This window comes from Aulonocara sp. 'chitande type north' Nkhata Bay, linkage group LG19 (genome assembly GCF_057382095.1).
Source record: "Aulonocara sp. 'chitande type north' Nkhata Bay isolate Kocher_YH1m ecotype deep benthic linkage group LG19, A_spYH_male_GT1.1, whole genome shotgun sequence".
In the NCBI taxonomy this organism is placed as follows: domain Eukaryota; kingdom Metazoa; phylum Chordata; class Actinopteri; order Cichliformes; family Cichlidae; genus Aulonocara; species Aulonocara sp. 'chitande type north' Nkhata Bay.
Window position 1 is genome coordinate 23,520,473 of NC_141362.1, and position 12,312 is coordinate 23,532,784.

A 12,312-nucleotide genomic window follows, 5' to 3' on the forward strand; every position below is an offset into this window, starting at 1 on the left:
TATTCAAAACTGATGGCACACTGAACCAGCATGACTACCGCAAAATCCTGCCATCCCATCCGGTTTGTTTAGTTGGACCATCTTTTATTTTTCAACAGGACAGTGACCCCTACGGGCTGTGTAAGGGCTATTTGACCAAGAAGGAGAGTGATGGAGTGCTGCGCCAGATTGCCTGGCCTCCACAGTCACCTGACCTAAACCCAATCAAGGTGGTTTGAGATGAGACGGCAAAAGGGCCAACAAGTGCTCAGCATCTCTGGGAACTCTTCAACACTGTTGGAAAACCATTTCAGGTGACTACCCGATGAAGCTCATCGAGAGAATGCCAAGAGTGTGCAAAGCAGTAATCAAAGCAAAGGGTGGCTACTTTGAAGAATCTAAAATATACAAAATGTTTTGAGTTATTTCACACTGTTTTGTGTACTGCATAATTCCATATGTGTTCATTCATAGTTTTGATGTCTTCAGTGAGAATCTACAAGGTAAATAGTCATGAAAATGAAGAAAAAACAGAAAGTCCAAGCTTACTGGTAGTGTAGAGCAGGAAATGCTGATTGAAAAAAAGCCACAGAGGGGGAAACAAAAAAACGTAACTAAACATATGCAGTAGATATTGGCGTATATTTACATGGTTTGTTGGTCTGTCTTTTCCACATGGTGACTCAGACAGTAGATACAAGATGTTGAAATCAGTTTCTGGTCACAGAAGAGAAAAAAACAGAAAACCACAGACGTACATTAGAGCGGGAATTGTTTTTGTTTTTTTTTCTTTAAAGCCACAAAGGGGAAACAAATAAAAATTACAAAATTCAGATAAAGAAAGGTAGTGAAACACTGAAGTTTAAAGAAAGGGAAGTGAAACTTTAAAAAAGAAACCGGTCTGTCATCAAGAAAGAGAAGATAAAAACTGAGAGGTTTATAATGCAAGTTAGGAATTAAGAGAAACCATGCATCATTACATGAAAGTGACACCGAGACCGTGGGGAAAAAGAGGGCGTCGAACGCAGAATCATCTTTGTTATTCTTTGGTATTTGAGTGCTTTACCTGCTCGACCCGTTTCATACCCTGTCAGGCTGCTTCGCCCATGACAATAATAGAGCGACAGGTCTCTGTCACGCCAACACCTGCGGATGACAGATCGCAAATACGACATCATTTACTCTTTAAATACATAAGCAGGGTCTGGCAGCTTCACACAGCACCTCTACCTGGCAAAGAAAAGTGTAAAGGGGGAGAAAAAAGTAGAAGAAAAGATGACTGGAGTGAATTTTTAAAGAGGTTTGAAAGCCTAAAGTGTGAGAGAAAAAAAATTTATAGCGTGAGCTTATTTTCACCAGATAAATTAGAGTGAACTAGTTTGAAAAGTTCGGCTCCAAAAACACGTTTCTTTTTTTGTTCTTCTGTATATGTATACGTGTGTGTGAGAGAGAGCATGGACACGTGAGTTGCTAAGAAAGCAGAGCTCTGCTGTGGGTGTGTGTAAGATTGTCTTGTTGTCACACTCCCTCTCAGGTTGGTTGTAAACCCTGTTGAACCTGTTACCGCCCGAATACCTGTAACACTGTTTTTCCTGAAACAGTAGGCAGTTCTGACTGACTTCTAACAAGGATTTAAGCAGAGCTACATTTTACCTTTGGCGTATTATTCTGTTGCTCACCTTTGGACTATAAACAGACTTTCCTTATCCTCGAATGACTTGGACTTTAACCTGATATTTCCTGTTTATGCTCAAATACTGGACTTGCAACCATCATCACTGCAAGGAAAAAGAAGGTGACTGCATCGCTATGAACCCGCTTCTTTAATTCACTTAAGAGACAGATTGTCCTTCAGGCCTGACGGGATCCGCATTACTTCTCGTGGGTCTGTTTAAAATTGGAACCTCGACGTGCAAAAGCTCTGACTGTTTACATCTGATTGAGCGGAGGCAGCTCTCGTAGCTGCATATTTGGACAAGATGATGGAAGAGGTGTCCATGGTCAATGCTTACGATGCCCATGCAATCGAGCAGATGAGCGAGGAGGAGATTTTTGCCTGTCTAGAGTCTGAAACGGGACCTAAATTCACAGTAAGTTTCTTTTTCTTTCAGTTTGTGCACTTAGTGACAACAGCTGAGCTATTTTTCTTCATAATTCAGCAGTGAAGTAGTAGAACATGAGTCTACATTTACTCAAGTACTGTCCTTAAGCAGATTTGTACTGCCTGTGTGTATTTCAATTTTTAGATGTCTACATTTTAGAAGAAATATTACACATTTGGCTGATCTATCCAACAAGGCACTACTTTTATCCTCTACAGCAACAAAATTCTTCTTACTCGTTAATGCATATTAACAACCTATTAATATAAATGATTATGTTAGTAGATTGTAACACTCACACACTCATTTCAAGTTGCAGATTATCCTTATTCGAATGTTGATTAGGAGCAAAGCATTAAATGGGTGTAGTGCTGCTCTTAGCTTGCCTCTACGGGCCTGTTTGGATTTGATCTTTACAATATTTCTACATCTATTACACGAGCAACTGGCTAAACGGTAGCTGCAAGTACAATCACAACACATAAAACATTCCTTTGGATGTTTTATGGATGGATTTTAATTTCAGAAAAAAAAGGGAATGATTTCTGGTTGTTCATTTTAGATATCTGAGATATGGAAATTGCCATTTCAGACTTCCCTCTACTATTATTCCCTCAGGCATTCTAATTTGATCATTTCCCCATGTGCTTATTTTATCTTATCTTGGTGCTATCTCCTTCTGAATCTCTTTCTTGGGCTCGTTCTTGATTTGTCATGCTCATCCCTCATCCGGCACAATATCTGTGTGGAGGAGATAGCTTTCTTCAGCTCACTCAAATATGACAGTTTTTCTGCGTTGTTATATTTAGTGCATTTTGACTCTCTGCCATTAGGTACCAACAAAGAAAGCTAAACTGAAGGAGTGCCGGCTTCAAATAATGGATGACGAGGAAGACACTTTGGACAAATATGTGGTGGGGGATCTTTGTCTCTAAAGTCAGTCCTAACATTCTTCTTTTGCTGTGATAAGTGCTCGGATCAGGTTCAAGTTATTTTCTTATTCTTTATCTAAAATGTCTTTTTTTTTTAATGCTGAGACTTTGATAGATTGTTTCTGTGGTTTGCAGAAGGAAAACCGTCAGCTTCAGCAGGCCAGCCTTCGTCTGGAGCAGGAAAATGACAATCTGGCCCACAAATTGATCACCAGCAAGGTGGCCCTGAGGAACACTCTAGACAAGGTACAATTAATTACTGCCCTTTTCAAAAGGGTAGCGAAACCCCACAGGAAATGAATAAAGTGTAACCGTAATAGAATAATATATTTGGCGTTCATTTTACATTTCATTAGAATAGCACAGTGATTTTTTCTTATTGTATTATTATTAACTTCTGGTATTGTGCATGGCCCTGCAGTTATATGCTACATCGATATAAAAGTTTCATTCACAATGAAAGCATAATATCCTGAGCTGACTGCTGCGATTGTCTCTTTGCAGGTGGAGGACAGAGTGGACGAACTAACCAAAGACCTTATGGAAACTAGACAGCAACTGCAGATCACAGAAGAGGAGAAAAGAGGGAAAGAGGAGGAAGCTGCCATGGTGAGATTTAAGTTATTCATGCTTCCTCATAATCATTAGAGATTTTGGTATTTAACTGCAGGCATAACTGAGCGAAGGAATGTTATCTTTCATTATAGCTGAAGGAAGTGTTTCGGAGAGAAATAGAAAAGGCCGAGCAGAAACTCAAAAGGTCGTCTGGTATCATTGCAGACTACAAACAGGTACAGAGAGTTTCTAAAATCGCTACATTTCTTCTGCTGATGTTTTGCTTAATTATGTTAAAGTCGTGATCTTTGGCTCAGATCTGTTCTCAGCTGACAAACCGCCTTGAAAGCCAGCAAGCCGCCCACAGAGAGGAGATGGATTCACTTAAGGTGAGGGTAGCACTCTTCCTTTGGAGCTTTGCTGTCATCTCTTCTTCTTTTATCTCACCTCTTGCCTCCGCCATGCTTCATCTCAAATCCTGTTGTTGTATAAAATGCTTTCAACCTTTCTATTAACTCATCAGTTACTCAGATTATCTATTACATATGTCACGTTTGAGAGAAAAAAAAAATCTGTATCATTTAATTTTTGCTACACTTTTTTTTTCACATCACAGAGTGCAATAAAAGCTTGCTCCCACTGTCAACACATCATGAATTCAGATGAAACGTCCGATATAGGTCGGGACTCAGAAACGGCTGCGCAGACGGAAGATCAGAAAGTGACTGAACAGGGCGTGGAGGAGAAGGATGAAGATCCCACGCTGGATGAGCAGAGGAGGAGGCAGCAGGAAAAGGAGCTCCTCAGGGCTCAGATTGGGGAATTGGAAAAGGAGCTGGTCCAGACCAAACTCCAGATGGTGGAGGCCACGTGCAAAATCCAGGTAAGACCAGTGAATCAGACCGGACTGGACCATTCATAGATACATATCTTGATTAAATCTCTGACCTTCACAAATATCTACAAGCATGTAACCAAAACATGCACAAATTGTCAGTGTTTTGCAGATAAGAGGATATCTGGATATATGTCAGCCAATAAATGGCAACAAAATGCAGCAAAGAAATGTTTTTGTCATAACATGGGTTAGTAGTAGTTTTACACTATAAAATATCTCTCTGTTTGCTTCTTGGTCACAGTTAAGAAAAATCAAGGAAGATCTGGATAAATATTGGTTGCCACCCATCCAGCTGTCCATCCATTTATTTTCTTCCGCTTATCCAGAATTGGGGTGAAGTGCTAGCAGGCTAAATAGGGTTTTTCTTTTTTCCCATTTCCTGCTTGGGGATACTGAGCCAGTTACAAATATGATGAGATTCATAATCCTTCCACCATGTTCTGGGGTGTCTCCCTGGATAGATGGATAGATGTGGCCGGAAAACCTGATGGGAAAGTGCCCAGAAGGCATCCTGATTAGCTGCTCAAACGACCTCAACTGGTTTTTTGAGCATAGGGTGGAGAGAGATCAGTGGCATTCAATAAAAAAAAAAAAAGATTATTTTATTTTAAAGTGGTCATTAGCATGACTGTGAGCTCTGCTACTCTAGTGCTGCATTAAATCTGGCTTTTTATAGGGAATATGTTGACACCTGACCTCTAATAAAGCTGATATGATATTTTTACTAAGCATAAGCCCCTGAAGACAGACAACAGGACCAGGTTCTGAGATATTGTCGCTGTTCCAGTAAAACAGGTTTGACAACACTGGAAACTGAAAGTTACAAAGGAACATTTTCAGGAAGAAGTAACAGAAAACAGAGACTTCAAAAGCTGACGGGAATTACCCCGGATCATTTTTGAAGTCATTTGCTTCATAAATAACACAGAAATAACATAATGGGATAATCCTGACGAATGCTTCAAGATTCATTACTTATTACTTTATTACTTTTAAGTATTAAAGTACTCTAATTACATATCTGGCATGCTTAAAATAGGCATATAAATAAATTGCATTACTTCCACAATACATTATCATAATTCTACCATATTTAATACGTGTGTTTTTGTGAGCTTTTGAGATTTCTAAATCATCTGTGCAACTTTTTTTCCTGAAAAATGTAACTAAATTGTGCAAAAAAAAATGCTTAATGTAGCAAATATGATGCAAATTCAAACTCGCATGTACAAACTTTGGTCAGAAGGTTCGGTAAACACTGCAGTTCCAAAAAAATTTAATTTTCTGACAATTGTTTCATGGTTCAGGATTTACAGGGTTGAAGTAATTCATAATGGTGTCCAGTTAGTGAATTATTTAAAACTAATCATTACAGTTAAATTCAGGTATAACTCTGACCCATAATAGATTAAAAACTTGAGTGTTAATTTGCCAATAATCATATGAATTGGCATTGTTATTTAAAACTATTAAAAGTATTTTGATAATGTAAATAAAAAAAACATAAGTGCATATTTAGTAAAAACATAGTAAAATTAATTGCACAATGCAGTATTTGCAGTCATACATCTGTGTATCCTCATGCAGGAGCTGGAGCACCAGAAGGGAATCTTGACCAGTGATCTGCAGGAAGCAAAGAACAGCTGGATCAGCAAGGCCTTCACCTCGCTGCGGACCTCCAGCGAGGGGCTTCACAGTCTTAACATACACAAAGCCGGGACTCACACAATGGGTTGGAACGTCCACAGTGCCTCCCTCTCTGGATGGAGCCCCAAGAAGCTATCGTGGCCTCACAGAGTCAATCGAGAAAATGTCTGAGAGCTTGGACTGTGAATGCGCAGTTGACATAAAACTGGACACTAGAGGGGGGTTATACCTCTGCTGAAGTATGACTTTATTGCCTGAGTGATAACCAAAGACTGTATATACAGAATGATTTAAACCTGTACCTGCTGATTCCTAATTTGTGCACTAGATGGCAGTCAAGACACCATGAGCTGAGGAGAGTACCAGAGAGCACTGACAGTTGATATGAAGTAGGGACTTTCTTGGCTTTGCTGATTTTGTCTTTACTGATAAGTTTCTTTGCATATTTGTAAATCTGTGTGAGTCTCCTGGAGACCAGTATTTTCGTTTGTGCCATAAATGCACCATTAAAGAAGTAACCACTTCAAAAAAAATTCTCTTTCATGACGTAAGGAAACCTTAATCAGCATGCAGTAATTCATAACTGTTCAGTTCTTATAAGGAATTTCCTGTGCTGTGACTTCTCTTCCTCTTTCGCAATGACCTCTTTGGCTTTTATACCGCGATCAGCTGCGAGGCGCTCAAATACACAGGGGAGGCGAGACTGTGAAGCAACTTGTTATTGCTGTACTTTGACACAAAGACAGGTGTAGATCTGCAAGGAAAAGGGCAAAGGACAAGGGAATAACAGAAGAGAGTAGTATTTAACTTGGGCCCGGGGTTGGGAGTTGACTGTAACATTTCTAAAACTACTTTGAAAAACTGCTCTTGGCGAATAATCCCTCCTTTGAAGCAATGAGGGCTGCAGTGTTTGGTGGTGGCTATGTCACTGTAATTCTACTAATTAGCATTGTTGAAAGTCAAGCACTGGACCTGCTGAGAGGAGCTGGAACATCACAGAGTGAGTGCTAGTCTGTACTTGACTACATGTTTCCCACTTCCACTTATTCTTTCTTTCTTTCATGTTATGTTATAATATTATTCTCAAAGTGATACCGATACAGATATTAAATTTTGTATTTTTCTTTATTCTGTATTTCTGTCAGTGTTTATGTTTTGCACTCAGTGACTAAATCCAGTTTTTCCCTGCCAGATCCCCTCTCCGCTCCCAAGGTGCACTGCTGGTGTTCGAGCTATCCGAATGCGACGCTGTGCACCTGGCCTAAACCACCCCACTTCCCTACCACGCATTACATTGCTACATACAGGTAAGTCTGTGAATAGTTTTAGTGGGTGCTGACCCAAACCACTGACCCCTTTTTAGTAGAAGACACTCTACTTAACAAGTGTCATTAAATAGCCTTTTTTTTTTTCTTAAATGTGTTTATGTGTAAATGTTTGTGTTTACCAGTGAGAGACATAATCAGGCAAGCACCAAGGAATGCCATCTCCTTCCACCCGGCTCTTCATCCTCTGAAAAGGTACCAGTTTATAACCTTAAGAGATCATCTGATATTGGCTGTGCATCTAGGAATTTTTGGATATATTCTTGTCTGTTATGAGCAAAAATCCCTGGATCCTGAGACTGAAATCATGCATCATGCATAGTGTGGAGGGAATTTTCAGTCATGGGGTGACGTTAACCCTTAGGTTTGCGAACAGCCAAGAGAAAGGAGAAGAGGTGGTTTCCAGAATTCATGCAACAAAATTTAACTCATTTAGATAAGTTGTACTATATATATATATATACACACACGCATACTGTACTGGAATGATCCACAAACCTGACGGGACAGGCTGAGTTTTGGAAAATCCCATTTCTTTTCTTTTCTTTTCTTTTTTGGAATCATTTCAAGTTAATCTTGTGAGTCTGAGGAAACCAGGGTCTCAGTAATTTGTGATCTGTGGTTGATTACTAATTCTGATCATCTCGAGTGCTCGTCATTTTGTGAATTCCCCAAAGTTTTCTTTCATCGTCTCTCTCTTTTTCTGTTTTTTTTTTTTCTTTTTTTTTCAGTTCTGGATCTGCCAGCTGCCCAACCTGAAGCTTCTTACTGACTACATCATCAACATCACAGCAGTTCATTCTGGGAGAAGCAGCTCCCATCTAACAAGCTTCATGCTGGAGGATATAGGTGAGAAATGAAATTACACAGAATGTGGTCAAACTTCACTTAGCTTCATAACCCAATTCCCGTTTTTATCTAAACAAACAAACAAAAAAACAATTAAAAAAAAATCTGTTCTATGTGTTCAGTAAAACCAGATCCTCCCGTTGATGTCCGGGTTTCCCCTACTAACAACAGAAAGTTGTTGGTTGAGTGGTCTCCTCCACCTACTTGGACCAACTTGGCAATATTCCCCCTAAAATACCAGATTATCTACCAGTGGGAAAACAAGGGGATCCGAAGGTCTGTTAATGTAAGTATGATTTTCATCACACCATATTTGCATAAAAGTGTTGCAACCACAAGTTTTGTAAGCAGCACATCACACTTAACGCTTACACGGATATCACATGTGCAAGTTCAAAATTACCCAAGCTTTTTTGAAGCAACCTCGAATTGCTTTTTTTTGTACTTGTTGTTTTCCTAAAAAAGTTCCCATCGTCTACAGGATCCAGTTTTTCATTTAATCATTTAATCATCAGTAGCTTTTCTGTTTCCTTTTAAATATTACAACACTCATTAACTTGACTTCAAGTGTTCAAAATTGTGTGAAAATATTTTCTCATAAACTGTTTTTAAGATGTTGGTCATGATTTACTGAAATTTAAAAAAAATGTGCATCAGCACATGCTGTAACTGATTTGAAAGTATGACTAATGATGGCAAACACATTTGCATTATTACTAAACTCTTCCATCCACTTTCATGAAACGGTTTATGATTCATCAACTATTTATAAGTCCTTTACTTCTATTTTAATATGTGACTTAAAGTAACCAGTATCTTTTCCCACTGGGCTGACTTGTAGCCTCCTGATGTTAACTATGTGTTTTTTTACACATGTATCCTATATTTTCTCCTCCAGCTGGGTCCTTATGAGAACACCACAGTTGAACTGAAGGCCCTGACCCCAGGGAGGCCATACCTGTTCCAAGTGTGTGCTAGGGAGCTGCTTGGTCTGGGCAAATGCAGTGACTGGAGTATGCCCGTGAAGATCACAATACCAAGAAAAAGACTGTAGGAAGTTCCACTGACTTCCTTTTTTTTGTTTACCCATTTCCTGTTAAGCTTGCACTGAAGTAAACAATTTCATTTTCTGGTATTTTAACTGCACGAAAAATGCAAACACAAACTATTTATATTTTGTTTTATTTATTAAAGAGTATTGTAAATGGATATCATGCACACAGTTTACATTTCCAGTTTAAGTCAGTATTTTTTTTATTATTGTTATTTTGTAACAGTGTTGGTTTGTCAAGTCAAAAAGAATAAAAATAAGGTGTCTGAAGCAAATTCTCATTGTCAGTCAGTCACATTTACCACAAGTGGGGTGACAAACTCAGAGTGTCTGATGCCCAGAGTGAAGGATGGTGGTCTTGGAAGGTGCAAATGAAATCTCTCCGGGCTGTAGGCGCCAGGGCCAGGAATAGCAGAGGAATAATTGGGCCTTTTAGTCCTCCCCTGCATGGTGAAGGACGGATGGCGATGACGGTAAATGTCCGGGTTGGTGCTGTTGTATTTTCCTGGTCCGGGAGTTGTGGCGAGATCTTCAGAGGGAGCGCCGACCTTCCTCCGGGCTGAGAAACTGTAGCTGGCACTGGAGGGTTTGTGAGGAATATGATGTCCCAGAAGATTAGGAAGACTGTAACTGGAAGATTGACGAAAACAATATAAAGGTTAACAGGAGCACTGAGTGTGATGTAAGATGGTAAATCTAGTGTTATTCTCTGTTTGATTTCTAAATTCCTCATGCTGTCTTGGGCACCTACTCCCAAGCCCATTCTTCTTTCCTAAAAAACAAAGGAAACCATATTTATCAAAGACTGTGGACTTAGTAGGAAATGGCTGAGGTGGATATAGCAGGCTACCCCCTCTAAATTTAGGAAACAAAGGAGCTCAATCAGACGCTATTAAGCAACAACCTCTGAAGCTGGGAATGATATTCAAAGCAGAAGTGCTTAAAAAGTTGAGGTTCCTCAAATAGCCACTTAACCCTTACTCCGTATTAGAGGCAATCTTCCGTCTTGTACTGTCGAACTTTAGAGCAGAAATAAATATATTTAGAGCCTAGTAACAGTGGCTGCAGGTTTTAATACTCAAGAATGCTCAAGAAATCTGGGCACAATTTTAGATGAATTAAAGCCTAGATTAACACTAAACGCTAACTTGAACAGCGTTTATGGATACTAGAAGGCTTAAGCAAAGGGATCCACAAGCCAAAGGGTGATGTCACAGCACTTTCATTGACCTCTAATCTACCTCTCCTCCTCGCCTTTACCTGTTAGGTGAGGGTACAGCATCCACAGAGCGGTATCTGGTTCGAGCTCCAATGATGTGTGATGGAGGTCTGCGGTGGCCATTGAGGGGCGGAGCCTTCTCTGGACTGTAGGCTCCGGGCCCGGGAGTCTGGAATAGGTCACCTAACATAAAAGGAAACTAGTTTGAAATTATTCCTTTATTTTAGGGGGAAGATGGATGAATGTGTGGATGGACTGATAAATGGATGGATGACTAATGCTTGTCCAAATATCTGACATCAATCACACAGGTTGAATGGTTTTTCCTTCTTTTTTACCTTTACTTCCTGTGCGCCCTCCTCTGCCCAAAATAGAGTAAGATGGCGTTTCCATGCTGCCAAACCGCGTGACCTTTGATCCAACGTGGTACCTCGGTCCTGGGCTGGAATCCACAGAGACCACTGCAAACAAGGCCAAAAACCATCAAAGTGCTATTCCTTTACTTTAACTGCTCCAGCTTAGCATTAAGTACTTCTTTGTAGCACTCCTTAGTCAACGATTGGTCCACTGAGGGCAAGTTTACCAGAACATACATAAATAATTGACAACTTACTGGCACTGCTCATACGACTGTGGAAGGTATATGCTGCACTTCTGGGCTTGGTGAAATCATGGTTGATGTATCCAACTGTAGGGGGCAGGCTGTAGCGTCCAGGGCCTGGGCCTGACAATGAGTAGGTGGAGGAGGAGGAGGATGGTGGTGAAAATGATGCAACAGATTGCACTCCAAGCAGCAGTATAGCACACCCACCGCTCTTTGGCTCCGGCTGCATCGTCTCTGATGATTTCCATATGGAGCTCTTTGACTTATTTTCTATGGTTATGCATTTTAACCTACTTCCTCTGCTTTTTGGGGAATGGATTCTAAACAAAGTAGAAATCTCAAACAAGTGTGGAGCAACGACTGTATAATGCTGTGCAAGATTTCATAGCAAAAACAGTTCAGCTATAATACAGTCCATGTGGATGCAAACACACACACACACACACATACATAACCACACATGCAGGCATACACATTTCTCAAACTGACCTCTTTCTCGAGCAGAGATAATCGGCCGTTTCTTCTCCGCCTCCTCCATAGTCTACCGACCACTTTCTTCCCTCTCCTCGGCTTTTCTTTTTTGAGTCCACTGTTACTTCAGACACATCCTTTTCTTACTCCTTTTCTTGTGTGGCTCTGTCCAGGTAAGTCTCGCAGGCTGAATTATTCATTATCATGAGGTAAAGAAATCCTATCTTGACCCTGATCTGCACAAACTTGTTGTCAACCTTTTTTTCTCCAAGGTTCCTCAGGACAAATAGTTTCTACCAAATAGACACTTAAAGAGCTCAAATAATTGTTTAGCATGTAAATCTAAATGTGAAGTGCTCTGCTGAAACACGATCTTGAAGTGATGTATAATGATCATGTTGGTAACGTGTAATGTAGTTAATTTGTAACACTATTCCAAAGTATTTGGTTACTGTACTGCAGTATTTGTCTTCACTCATGTATGTATGCTCAAGTGACAGCGTCTCAGTGGACATGCTATTAAAGCGAAGGACCTTGAACATTCCTCTGCAGCATATTGATATCTGAACATTAAACACTAAGTTCTTTATTGAACTTGTAATTCATGTGAGTACAAATGCTTGCAAATTTTATGTCTGCACTTTTAAACAGGGGGTTCTTCTTATTGACGGGTGGACACA

General features: G+C 40.0%; 3 protein-coding genes across 3 annotated transcripts; 2 read left to right on the forward strand and 1 right to left on the reverse strand.

The window, feature by feature from the left end:
* Positions 1–498: 498 nt before the first annotated feature.
* Positions 499–6,284, forward strand: LOC147307049 (rab GTPase-activating protein 1-like). The gene is made up of 8 exons (XM_086275383.1): positions 499–2,069; positions 2,915–2,995; positions 3,149–3,259; positions 3,518–3,622; positions 3,721–3,804; positions 3,886–3,957; positions 4,185–4,451; positions 6,054–6,284. Exons 1-8 carry the CDS (start codon positions 1,959–1,961, stop codon positions 6,282–6,284), a joined length of 1,062 nt encoding a protein of 353 aa, XP_086131509.1. The 5' UTR covers positions 499–1,958.
* A 705-nt stretch (positions 6,285–6,989) lies between these two features.
* ebi3 (Epstein-Barr virus induced 3) lies at positions 6,990–9,603 on the forward strand. The gene is made up of 6 exons (XM_086275384.1): positions 6,990–7,113; positions 7,306–7,420; positions 7,564–7,633; positions 8,170–8,287; positions 8,410–8,573; positions 9,186–9,603. Exons 1-6 carry the CDS (start codon positions 7,008–7,010, stop codon positions 9,339–9,341), a joined length of 729 nt encoding a protein of 242 aa, XP_086131510.1. The 5' UTR covers positions 6,990–7,007; the 3' UTR covers positions 9,342–9,603.
* odf3l2a (outer dense fiber of sperm tails 3-like 2a) lies at positions 9,456–11,409 on the reverse strand. Its single transcript, XM_086275386.1, is given in 5 exon segments — positions 9,456–9,968; positions 10,599–10,740; positions 10,896–11,018; positions 11,171–11,289; positions 11,291–11,409. Coding segments are annotated over 5 exon segments (849 nt in total). The 3' UTR covers positions 9,456–9,622.
* Between the last annotated feature and the right edge of the window lie 903 nt (positions 11,410–12,312).

Bases quoted from the DNA above. Each gene is read 5' to 3' on its own strand.
- ebi3 (XM_086275384.1), top strand. From the start codon at position 7,008: ATGAGGGCTGCAGTGTTTGGTGGTGGCTATGTCACTGTAATTCTACTA. The intron at 7,421-7,563 runs GTAAGTCTGTGA...TGTGTTTACCAG, and splicing joins CATTACATTGCTACATACAG to TGAGAGACATAATCAGGCAA. The intron at 8,288-8,409 runs GTGAGAAATGAA...CTATGTGTTCAG, and splicing joins CTTCATGCTGGAGGATATAG to TAAAACCAGATCCTCCCGTT.
- LOC147307049 (XM_086275383.1), top strand. From the start codon at position 1,959: ATGATGGAAGAGGTGTCCATGGTCAATGCTTACGATGCCCATGCAATC. The intron at 2,996-3,148 runs GTGGGGGATCTT...TGTGGTTTGCAG, and splicing joins ACACTTTGGACAAATATGTG to AAGGAAAACCGTCAGCTTCA. The intron at 3,260-3,517 runs GTACAATTAATT...GTCTCTTTGCAG, and splicing joins TGAGGAACACTCTAGACAAG to GTGGAGGACAGAGTGGACGA.